At 30.7% G+C, this 11,670-nt stretch overlaps 1 protein-coding gene and 1 long non-coding RNA gene across 2 annotated transcripts; one reads left to right on the top strand and one right to left on the bottom strand.

The window, feature by feature from the left end:
* Nucleotides 1-3,182: 3,182 nt before the first annotated feature.
* LOC133030828 (uncharacterized) lies at nt 3,183-10,968 on the bottom strand. Its single transcript, XM_061103742.1, has 5 exons — nt 10,823-10,968; nt 10,214-10,729; nt 9,998-10,132; nt 3,948-4,411; nt 3,183-3,848 (listed from the first exon to the last, which is right to left on the bottom strand). Exons 1-5 carry the CDS (start codon nt 10,962-10,964, stop codon nt 3,201-3,203), a joined length of 1,905 nt encoding a protein of 634 aa, XP_060959725.1. The 5' UTR covers nt 10,965-10,968; the 3' UTR covers nt 3,183-3,200.
* LOC133031076 (uncharacterized) lies at nt 5,472-7,175 on the top strand. The gene is made up of 3 exons (XR_009684582.1): nt 5,472-5,964; nt 6,612-6,675; nt 7,076-7,175. It is a non-coding gene; the product is annotated as an uncharacterized LOC133031076 (long non-coding RNA).
* Nucleotides 10,969-11,670: the final 702 nt, after the last annotated feature.

Here is an 11,670-nt window from a genome sequence, read left to right on the forward strand (position 1 = left end):
TGCAGACTTGGCTGGAGGAAAGAACTTTGACAAGAATTTCGTTGCCAGATCATTCCAGGTGGCAATAGAGTTGGGTGGCAAGGAGTTTAGCCAACTCTTGGCTCGCTCTCTAAGAGAGAATGGGAACAGTCTCAGTCGAATAGCATCATCACCAACTCCATTAACTTTAAAGGTTTCACAAAGTTCCATGAAATTAGAGAGATGCAGATTAGGATCTTCAGAAGGGAGGCCACCAAACTGAACTGAAGACTGCACCATCTGAAGTATGGCAGGTTTGATCTCAAAGTTATTTGCATCCACTGCCGGTGGCCTGATACATGACTGCACTCCCGTCAGAGTAGGGAGAATGTAATCTCTCAAGCTGCGGCCATTAGCTTGATCTTCTACTGCGCCACCATTGTTACCGTTATTGCCTCCATTGTTTGCAGCATTGGCAGCCATGATGTCTGAAGTTTCAGCAGTTGCTGAAACTCCCTCTTGCCTCTTGTTCTTTCGGTTTCTCCTACAAGTTTTCTCGATTTCGGGATCAACTGGCAATATCACTGCTTGTCCTTGACGGCGCATACACTTATGATTCCTGAAATAGATCAAGAAAATATTGCAAGAAAAAGGTTAGAAAAATCAGCAAGAGAAAATATACCAAAGTAGAAGTTAGTATAATTTTGTGTAATATCAATCTTTAAACAATTCCCCGGCAACGGCGCCAAAAACTTGTTACGAAAATTCTGTTTATTACGCAAGTGAACGTATCAAGTAGTATCTCACGCAAGTGAGGTCGAACCACAGGGAATTGGATTAAGTACTACTAAATTATAATTATGATTCTATTTGGTAAAATAATAAGTTGCAATTTTAAAAGTAAATAACTCAGAAATTAAAGAGAAAATAAACGAAGATTAATCAAGATGAGAGATTAGGGAGGTGAATCCTGTTGATAAGTTACCTATGTTAATGCCTAAATGCTATTCTTATCTCAATGTGAAAGACAGATTATAAATTAACCTAACTCTTTTCAGATCTTTTAGGTTCTAAATAATATGTTCTCTAATTAACTTCTTAACTAGATCAACACAAAATCAGCATTAAGCAATAATCTATTAGTCACTAGGCTATGTAAATACTTTCGTTTTACATCAAAACCTAGACTATCCAAATTTTAGCATTCCTAATTCTCACTTTTCAGATTTCGAATTAGGATCATAGAGCATGTAAAAGGTGATCAAGCTTGCACATGAAATTAAACACAAACAAAGATAGTATTCACACATAAGATGAAGGAATGGCAATTATTTATTAACTAGGCATAAACTTAAACAACATTCATCATCCTCCCTTATTGGGAAATTTAGTTCATAATAACTCTAAAAACATCCATGATTAATTCAGAAATAAAAACAAACATAAAGAAGAATAAAAAGGGTAAAAGAAAGAAACTAGAAGGTGGTATTGCTCCGGGTCTTCAAGATAACTTCCTCTCCACTTTGCCTCCACTATTAGGTCTGTTTTTTCTTGCCTTTGACCTTCAATGTCGTATTCCTTATATAGGGATAAGTGGTGAGCCTCCAATTGAGTGAAAAATCAAAATTAGGTCAAATCTGCGATTTCCGTACATAGTCGCGACTAGCATTTAAGCTGGTCGCGACTACAGGCAAAACTCGAAAAACCGAGTTTCTGCCTATCTTACGAAGTCGCGACCAGGGTCGCGACCAGGAAAAAGGGTCGCGACCAGGCTCATCAGAGGTCGCGACTACTGATGCTTCAGGAACCGAATTTTCCAATTTTTTCCAAGTTTGTCCCAGTTTTTCGCCATTTGACTGAATTCGAACTTTAACACCCCGGGAACCTGAAATAATGAAAATCAAGCGTAAAACTGCTCCAAAAGACACCAATAGACGAGATAATGCTAACTTTAAAAACCCGAAATATAGGCTAATTATAACCTAACATTTCATTAGGCAGACCTCTAAAGGGGAGTGATTTCCCCCTATGAATCCCAAATCCATTTGGCCTTTAATCTAAGTTAAACCAAGGTTCTTTCAAAAAAAAAAAAAAAACTTTTGAAGAGTGAGTAGTGGATCAAGAAATCGTTGTAATCTACTTCCTTTAGTTGCTACAAACACACTTGATGTTTTCATGGCAGATAATTATGTTCAGCAAGTCGAACCGCGAGAGAGTGAGAAAAAGTAATAGGGGATGATTTTGGAAGATTTTGAGAAGATCCAACGGCCTGAGACAAACCTCCATTGTTGCTGGGAAAGATAGTCGTCATTGTAGCTACATCGAAGAAAGAGAAGAATGAAAATATTCTGGTACCATGACAAGATGAAGAGAGAGAGATCTATATTATTCAACCATTAAGAAACTGTTACAAAGTATTCTTATATACACAATTGTAACTAAAACATTTAACATAAAGTTGTCATACAACACACTAATTACGAAAATGAATATTTAACAAAGTCTTCTTAACATGTCGCGATATCATAAAATGACATATAATATAAATGAAAATGAAAATGAAAATTACGAAAATATCTAGTTTAAGAGATTGGAGATCGAAATGATGACATTTTAACATTATCTATATACGGTTAGAAGTATTTTGATCAGATGTCGATGTTATCTATCATTAAATGCTGAATGAATAATGTTTTGTGGTGGAGTGAAGTTAGACTATATATCTGTGTTTATCCAATTATTCTTCTTGTATTTAATTTGTTCAATTTAATAATATTATTAACATTGTTTTAGAGATTAAATCATATAATTAATATATATAGTATTTATTTAATTACTAAAATTAAATTTAATTATTTAATTTTTAACTACTCATGAATAAAGCCTTTTCTTAATTAATTATATTGATGTAAAGATATCGACTTTTGCTACCAATATTTACTAATAATTTATTGAATAAAAAATAATAATTAATTTATAATAAATTTTGGTATCTCTACACGTACTATACAAATCAACATCCATTGTACAAAAATAAAATATTATATTTGAATCGATCGAAGTATAATGAAATTTAAGAGACAAATTAAAGTCACGTCCAATTAATTAGACAAAGAAAACATAGAATATAACAAACTATACTCTCAAAAGATATCATATCATAACATGACATAGTATGTTCTTACATTAGTAATTCTCCACCACTATATATAATTACATAAAATGACCAATTTCATCAAAAATCATAACGATCGACCAAGCACTCGTTTTCCAGGCTTGAACTTCAATTTTGAGAAAAATGTCATATTTATTAAGTCAATAAAAATAGGATACACAAGATAAGGAAATAAAATAACTGGCAAAAGCTCCAAAAAACAAGTAAAAATACGTATTGCTAACGATTTAGTACCGATAAAAGATGTAAGGCAAAAACATGTCATCATGAAAGTTATAGAAATGTAAAGCGAAATAATTCCCGCGATGAATGCGATTGGCAAGGGCCGAAACAAGTCATTTTCTGAGAAACGAGAAATTATTATGAACAAATTTAGCATTACCGCTATTGAAGAAGAGGACATGGCTATGGTGTTTGATATCAAGAGAATATTTTTTACTATGGAGCTTTCAATATTCAACGAATTCGCTTTTTGATCCCTAGAGATGTCATAATTTGTTTTTTCATCCCCAGAAGAAGAGATATCAGAATTTGCTTGAAAAATTATTGTAACAATTATTGTTGCCACAAGTAGACATATATTTGCATTTTTCTTCATCCACTTTTCTGAGTCTTTCATCAAATCATTATGTTTTTCTGTGAACAAATCTTGTGGTGTTTGACCTCTTAAATTCATTTTATTCCTTAATGAAGGGATCACAATGTTCTTCACTTCCTACAATTGAAAAGAATAGTTTGTAAATAATAAAATTTAGTTTCAAATAAAAAAAAAATAATGTTAATTAATTAATAAAATAAAAAATGAATTAGGTACCTGAAACCACAAGATTTGTTCTCTCATTTGGAGAGCTGATCCAACAATACTACGAAGTCTACTGTGTGGTGGTTTAAGTGCAGCAATATGTAAAAGATTATTTCCTGATGTTTCATCTTCAAAATTTTGTACTATTTGTTTTGATAAACCAACCTCATGTATCAATTTAAAAATTTCAACATGACGATTTTTTACTGCAAAGTTAAATATGGTCTCATTCTCATGAGTACGTTCCCAAATCAATTCTGGATACCCACTTAAAATCACAACCAAAAAATCATGGTTACCAACTTTGGTTGCTTCCATTAATAAGTGAAATGGGAATTGAATTTCTTTACTGATTTCAGAATAAATGTAATTTTTTGCCTTCAAAATTCGATTCCATAGCTCTTTTACAAGCTCTAGTGCTTTTGATGATTCTTGATCAGCTCTTGATTGGCCCAAAATTCTTGAACAAATAGTACCTAATTTTAAAATAAGTTTGTTATAGTTAAACATATGATGAACTATCAACATGTAATAATTTTTTTGGTAAGTACCTTTTTAAGATAATATATATGGAAATATCTAGACCCTATCAAAGATGAGAATTGGTGGCCGGGGTTATAATACCTCGTCACAAACACTACAACAATTTGCATTAATACCGGCGAACACAATACCAGCGGGCCACATCCGCCCCTAATAATGGGATTAATAGCGGCGGATGTAGGGGTCTGCCGGTATTATCGTGTATGTATTTATTATTTTTTCTAAAAAATAAATATAAAATTCATTAGCGGCGGGCATTTATTAATACCGGCGGATAGCCCGCCGCTAATAGTGTAGGGGATTTTATTTCAAAAATTAACCGGGAAAATTCGCGGGCTTTAATTTCAAAAATTATTAGCGGCGGACATAAAACATATTAGCAGCGGACCTTCCGCCGCTATTACAGTCAATTTTTTATTTATTTATTGTTGTTTTAGAATTAGCGGCGGAAAGACTAATAGCAGCGGAATCCGCCGCTAATCCATTTTGTATATATAAAACAATATGAAAACCCAAATATATCATCTCTCCCATTCTTCTTCCTCTTCGTCTCTTCTCTATTGGGACTGTTTGTCCCTCTGCTCCACCAGATCCTCGACAAGCCACCATCCGGATCAGTGCAACAACAAACCCACAAAAACTGTTTTCATGTGTGTCCATTGCCTCCGCCGCCGGACTTATTTTCTTCTTTATTCATGTGTGTATATATATAATATTCATCTCAAAAATCCAAACCCACAAAAACCCTCATCTCTAATCTTAGATAATTTCACCCAAACCTACCATATTCCTTCGTCAGCTCAGATCCATTACCAAAATCATAGTCAAGCTAGTCTCCATTTCTCAAATATTAAGGTATATCTATAAGTGTATATATATGTTTATATATATATATATATATATATTTCTAAATATAGTTTTTTTTTAATTACAGTACTAGGAAAAGTTAATTTTTCCTCTTTCATTTGGCCTTTTGATATCTTTTCACTACTACAAACCAAGCTTTTAGAGGCACTTTTTTTCAGCAAATATTAAAGAACCGACGTCATAGGGTTGGAATTTTTTGGAAGGGATTTTGACACCACCTATGGCGTCGGTTTTTTGGAAATAACCGACGCCATAGGGTGTCCCCCCTATGGCGTCGGTTATTTCTAAAAAAACCGACGCCTAAAGGGTTTATAACCCTAGCCCAGCCCATCATCTTCCTCATTCGACCAGCCAACCCAGAAACCCCCAAACCAGAGAACCCCAAACCCTCTCCGCCAACCACCACGAAAAACCACCCCCATTTCACCATTTTTTCACCATTTTAGCTCATTTTTGTTTCTAAATCTTCTATTTTTCATACCTAAAACTATATACCTGAAAAGATCACATTTTTCCTCATTTTTTAGGGTAAACCGAAGGTAGAGGTAGTGGTGGTGGTGGTTATACCTCCGGCCACCGTTTTTAGTGGAGAAAACATTGTATTTCAACGTCTATTAAGGTATAAATCTAATTTCTACTAATTTTAGTACTGTACATTGCTTTATTTTTTATTTTATAAATTTTTTTAGGGTTTTTCTATATTATTAAATATGTATTGTGTGTATATATTGTGAATGAGAAATGTATTGTGTGTATATATATTGTGAATGAAAAATGTGATATAGGAGAGTATATATGTATGTATTTTGTGTTGTATTGAATATGTATTGTGTGTGTATGTATTGTGAATGAGAAATGAGATAAATAGGAGAGTATTTTATATATTGTATATGTATATATTGAGTATTTTAAACAAATAGTTTTGTTAAATATTGTGAATGAGAATGAGATAAGAGAGTATTAAAATAAAAGTTTAGAAATTGTTTTCTAAAAAATTAGTTTAGAAACAAAAGTTTAAAAATTAACTCTATTTTGTATCAATTTTTTTCTATTTTCAATTTTAATCATGTGTTTTTATTTTTTTTAGTAGCTAGTAGATAGTTAATTACAACTACTTAGCAAGTTACTAATTTTCATTCTATTCATGTATTTTTAACTAGTTAGTAATAAATTAACTAGTTAGTAACTAAATACTCATAAATTATATAACTAGTAAGTAGCTAAATAAAAAAATTTGTAATTTTGTAGTATTTCTTTATGTTGTAGGTTGTGAGGTCAATTTGCAAGGATCTGACTTATTTGGTATTGATCGGTTTCTAGTTAGCTCGAGGTATACACTCACTAAATTTTATTATAAATTAATTATGAATGCTTAGTAGAGTTTGAATATCTTAAATATTCATCCGTAGTGAAGTAGGTTCTGTAATATATTGTAATGCGCCGGATCGATGGGTGAAATAATATGCATGTTAGATGAGTTTGAATATCTTCAATATTCATCCTTAGTGAAGTAGGTTCTGTGAATACATGTACTGCAGTCGAATGGGTGGTAAATTTTTATATTGCTAAATGTTGTTGTGATTATTTCATATTGTTTTGAATTGTGTTTTGTTGTTATTAATAGGTTTGAATTTTTCGGAAACGTTCAATTATAGTCGTTATCTTTCTTAGAAATTTCAGTAAAATTAGGATAATATTTGATTTTAATTTCTCTTAAACTTGGTTGTTAGGATTTTATCGGAAGTGACTTTATCGGAAGACAAGTACATAATTTTTGGTATAAGGTATGCTTTCTTTAACCTACTTTTATAAGAATATTTTTCATATATATTTAGATAATATTTAAATGCTTCAAGTAATTTTAGAATAATATTGATGTAATACATCGATATATATTGTTGAGTGCTAAGGATAGATATAGTAAGCTATAAAAAAAATACAAAAAAGGTCTATATTGGGATTTGAACTTGTGACCAAAAGGATAGATTGATAAGTTTTTACCAATATACCAAAACACACTAGAATTAACAAATACATTATAAACATTGATTCTAATACTTAAAATAAGAATTCAATTAGTTTATGTTAAGTAAAATAGCAAAATAAAACACAAAAAATACCCAAGTTCAAAAAAAAAAAAATCGCCTCAAGCGGACAACCGGATCAAAAGTTATTAATAATGTTCAAAGTTTTTAAAAAATTTCATGCAAATTTTAACCCTTTATCTACAAAAATACAATACACTACAAAAATAATACTAATATATTAAAAAAAATTATAAAAATATACTAATATACTAAAAAAAAATACAAACACATAATATAAAATATTAATAAAAAGATAGCTAATATACAAACACTTAGAGTAATGTAGATGTGTATTTATTCAATTTTTCAATTTAATTTGTATTTATGGTTATTATATATAATTTATACTTAATTTAATTATATTAATAATAAAATAATATATATAAATTATGCTAAAATACAAAATTGGAAGCTGAAAAAAAACTATAGGAAGACCCTATGGCGTCAGATATTTCATAATAACCGACGCCATAGGGGTCCTATGGCGTCGGTTATATGAAACAACCGACGCCATAGGACCCCTATGGCGTCGGTTATTATGAAATAACCGACGCCATAGGGGTCCTATGGCGTCGGTTGTTTGTAACCCTTTAGCGTCACCCGGAATAGCGTCGGTAGCGAATTTCGCCAATACCGACGCTGAAAGCCCTTAAAAACCGCCTCTAAAGCCCAATTTTGTAGTAGTGTTTTTTCTTTTAATCTTTTTCCACTTATAAGAAGCAAATTTCCCTAATGTCATATCTGTAGATTTCGAAAGTATATGAATGATTGTGTATTTATGTATGTATATATATATGTGTGTTTCGAATAGGTATGTGTGCATGTGAGTTTTTGTATTTTTTCTAAATTTTATGGATGAACACCAACTGTTTGATAAAAGTACTTTGTGAGTTTATTGTTCCAGTATGTTTTATATAGAGTTTGTTTTGTGTAATAATTCTTGAATCTTTGTTTTTCTTCTTTTATTTGTCGGTTGGTTTGCTTAGAAAGTGGTTGACTTAAGAAATTAGAGTTTCTTTAGGAGAAACTTTGTTTAGTGAAAAATAATTGTAAATTATTAGTGTACTTTTCTTTTTGTAGTGTTAAATTTTTATTATTGGTTTATAATGTCTTTTTAATAATATAATAAAACTTTCATGATGATAAAGTTTATTTTGTGTGCAGGTGATATAGAAGAAATTTCATTAGATTTGAAGAGAAAATATTTTTTATTTGTACACTTTTATGTAATTTTTGTAAGAGTATATATTTATATATTTATAAAGAATTTGAGAGATAACCCGGTTGTAAGAAATTAAGATCTCATGATTTTTTGTATGGAAGATCTCATGATTATTTATTTAGTTATGTGAATGTTAAAATGTATATATTACTTATTTAATTTGTATAAGTATGTAATGTTTAAATATTAATACAAGTAAATATTGAATGATAAATATTTTTATATAGCATTTATGTTGTTAATATTACTTAATGAATAATATTTTAATTTTAAATATATTCAATATTAATTAATTTATATTGTTATTTAAAAGAAGCAAATATTAATTTATTTAAAAAAATAAAAAAATAAAAAGTATTAGAGGCGGACTCATCTGCCGCTAATAATACTATCACATTATAAATCTGACACTATTATTAGCGGTGGGAGTGTCAGTCCGCCGCTAATACTGATTATTAACGACCAAGTAGTACCGGCGGAGTAATAGCGGCGGGTCCCGCCGCTATTACCCTTTACCAGCGGATTAATGGATTATTACCAGCGGACTCCTCCGCCTCTAATAATGATAAATGTTGTAGTGAAAGAAGTTGGTACGAGAAAAAGGTAGTGGCGATCTAAGAAAAAGTGAAAAGTTTAATTGATCCACTTTAGTTTTCTCTAAACAAGTATCAGATTACACAAGGTTATAAGATGCTTTGCCCTACAAGGAATCGAGTGCAATGGAGCAATTCAAGAGGTTTGGGGTAGCCTCAATACTCTCAATCATAGCTTTATTCTTTAGATGGCTATCTAAAATAAGTTGAAAACTACAAAAGAAAAACTACATCAATTCAATATAATAGGTGATTCTAAAACATGATGACTACAATTAAATTAATAATAACTTTATTTAAATATTATGTTTTATTCAGTAGTAATTTTTTATTGTGACTATCACTTTTGGCCACAAAAAATTTATATTGTAATTAAAAAATTATAGTATTTTTTTTTTGTAGTGTAGAACTAGTAAATGCTAAAACACTACTTAAATTACACAATAATATTTTTTAGTTTTAAGTGGAGAGGGGGCTTATTAGAAAATTAGACTTTTCCTTTAGAGCTATTTTCCACTTTTGCCTAATTAAATAATATTTTTCAATACCCTACAAAATAATATAATATATTTCGCAAAATATTCTGCCATATTTTTCCATAAACGATTACGAATGCTATACATTGGGAAAGAGCAACATAATAAAAACAAACCGATGTTATAACAAATAATATAATGTTAGTAATGTTGAATACAATCAAGAAATATCATATTCACATATTTTAATTTAATAAGAATTAATTATACATACCTTGAGATTTAGGGGTTGCGAACAGGGAAGGAGGCTTTCGCGACAATAAATGTAAAGCTGTTTGTTGGTCTTCCACACGAGCAATCTCCACACCACATGTTATGTCCTTATCCCCTAACAATATTAATGCTAAATCTGAAAATATATATATATATATAAGTCATTTCTTAACTCTGATTATCTTAAATCAAATGATCATTGTTTTGTTGTACTTACCGTACAAATCATTGCAGATACATTGGAAAAAAATCCCATAATTTTTTCTTTGGTGTAGATCATTTCTAGGGCTAAAGTAATTTGGATAAAGACTTTTAATTTTACAGTATAAACGTGAAGCTACCTCCCCATGTCCAAATGAAACGGCAATGTAAAGGGGGCTAACATCTCCGCCACCCGAAATGGTGATGAAGTCTCCACAATTCTTCAAATTCAGAAATTCGTTGACGATTTCTAGGTTTCCGGCCGCACAGGCTGAGAAAAATGGGGTGTTACCCATCAAATCTTGTGAGGACATATCAATGCTGTCCTTGAAATCCCTAAAAAGTTGCCTCACGAACTTGGTAGCTTGTTCTGCTCCGACCGCCACGTGGAGAACAGTTTCCTTTCTTCCTCTACTCTCTAAAATATCTTCTTTCAAAATATTAGGGTTTTCGTTGATGATTCTTTTGGCTGTTGTGTAGTCTCCACTCAGTGCTGCATGGAAGAGCCTATTTCTTCTCCACCAATCATCATCTGATAATTTATGTACGTAAAACATATAAATATATAAATGATATTCATATATATATATATGGAAATTAAAAACATATATATAAATAATGGTACCTATTGTCATAATGATTTGTTGGTTGCCTGAAAATTGAGAAGTACTAGAGATCACCGAAGAAGATGAGTTTGAAGGTGTGGAAGTACTATTGACATTATTAGTAGATATAGAAGCCTCTCCATGGTCATCATTATTATCCATTTTGTATGAGTTATTAAAACTTATAATTATGTACTATATATATATAAGTGCGTGTATATATACATATATAGTATTCATATATGTAATATTAATATTGGGGAAAAGCAAATTAAAAGACGAAAGTTAGAGGAAAAGAATGTTAAGTGGGCTATGGTAATTGGTTCATTATAAAGTGTCAATGCACTAAGAGTGAGCCTTTTTTACGATACTTCCCAGAAAGTGATCTAATACCTTAATTAATATCATGGAAATTACAAATCCCATTATGCATTCTTTTCCACTTTCTTTTACATATATATAACTCCTTTCTTTAACCCATTCATTCCACTTGGATAAGGTTTTAAATATGTGGTAGTGGGGTTTATTATAATTAAATAGAAGTGGTGTTTGAACATCTAAGATCCAAATCCAAAACCTATGTTGCTTATAGTGCATCTAAGAAATAATAGATCATAATAATAATATTTATATATTTATATATACTTATATTTTGGAAGTGGTGATGATGAAGAGAACAATTGACATAGATAATGCTTTTGATACTGAACCGAGTCTAATAGTGAATCAAATAAAATTTATGGCTCAAAATGTTACAATTTATAATGGTACTAAGAAATGATATCGCGTTTCACGCAGTTTTTATAACAGTGGATGATACATATATTTAAAAAATTTATATTTTTAATTTTATATATTTCACAATTTA

This window comes from Cannabis sativa, chromosome 9 (genome assembly GCF_029168945.1).
Source record: "Cannabis sativa cultivar Pink pepper isolate KNU-18-1 chromosome 9, ASM2916894v1, whole genome shotgun sequence".
NCBI classification, from domain to species: Eukaryota; Viridiplantae; Streptophyta; class Magnoliopsida; order Rosales; family Cannabaceae; genus Cannabis; species Cannabis sativa.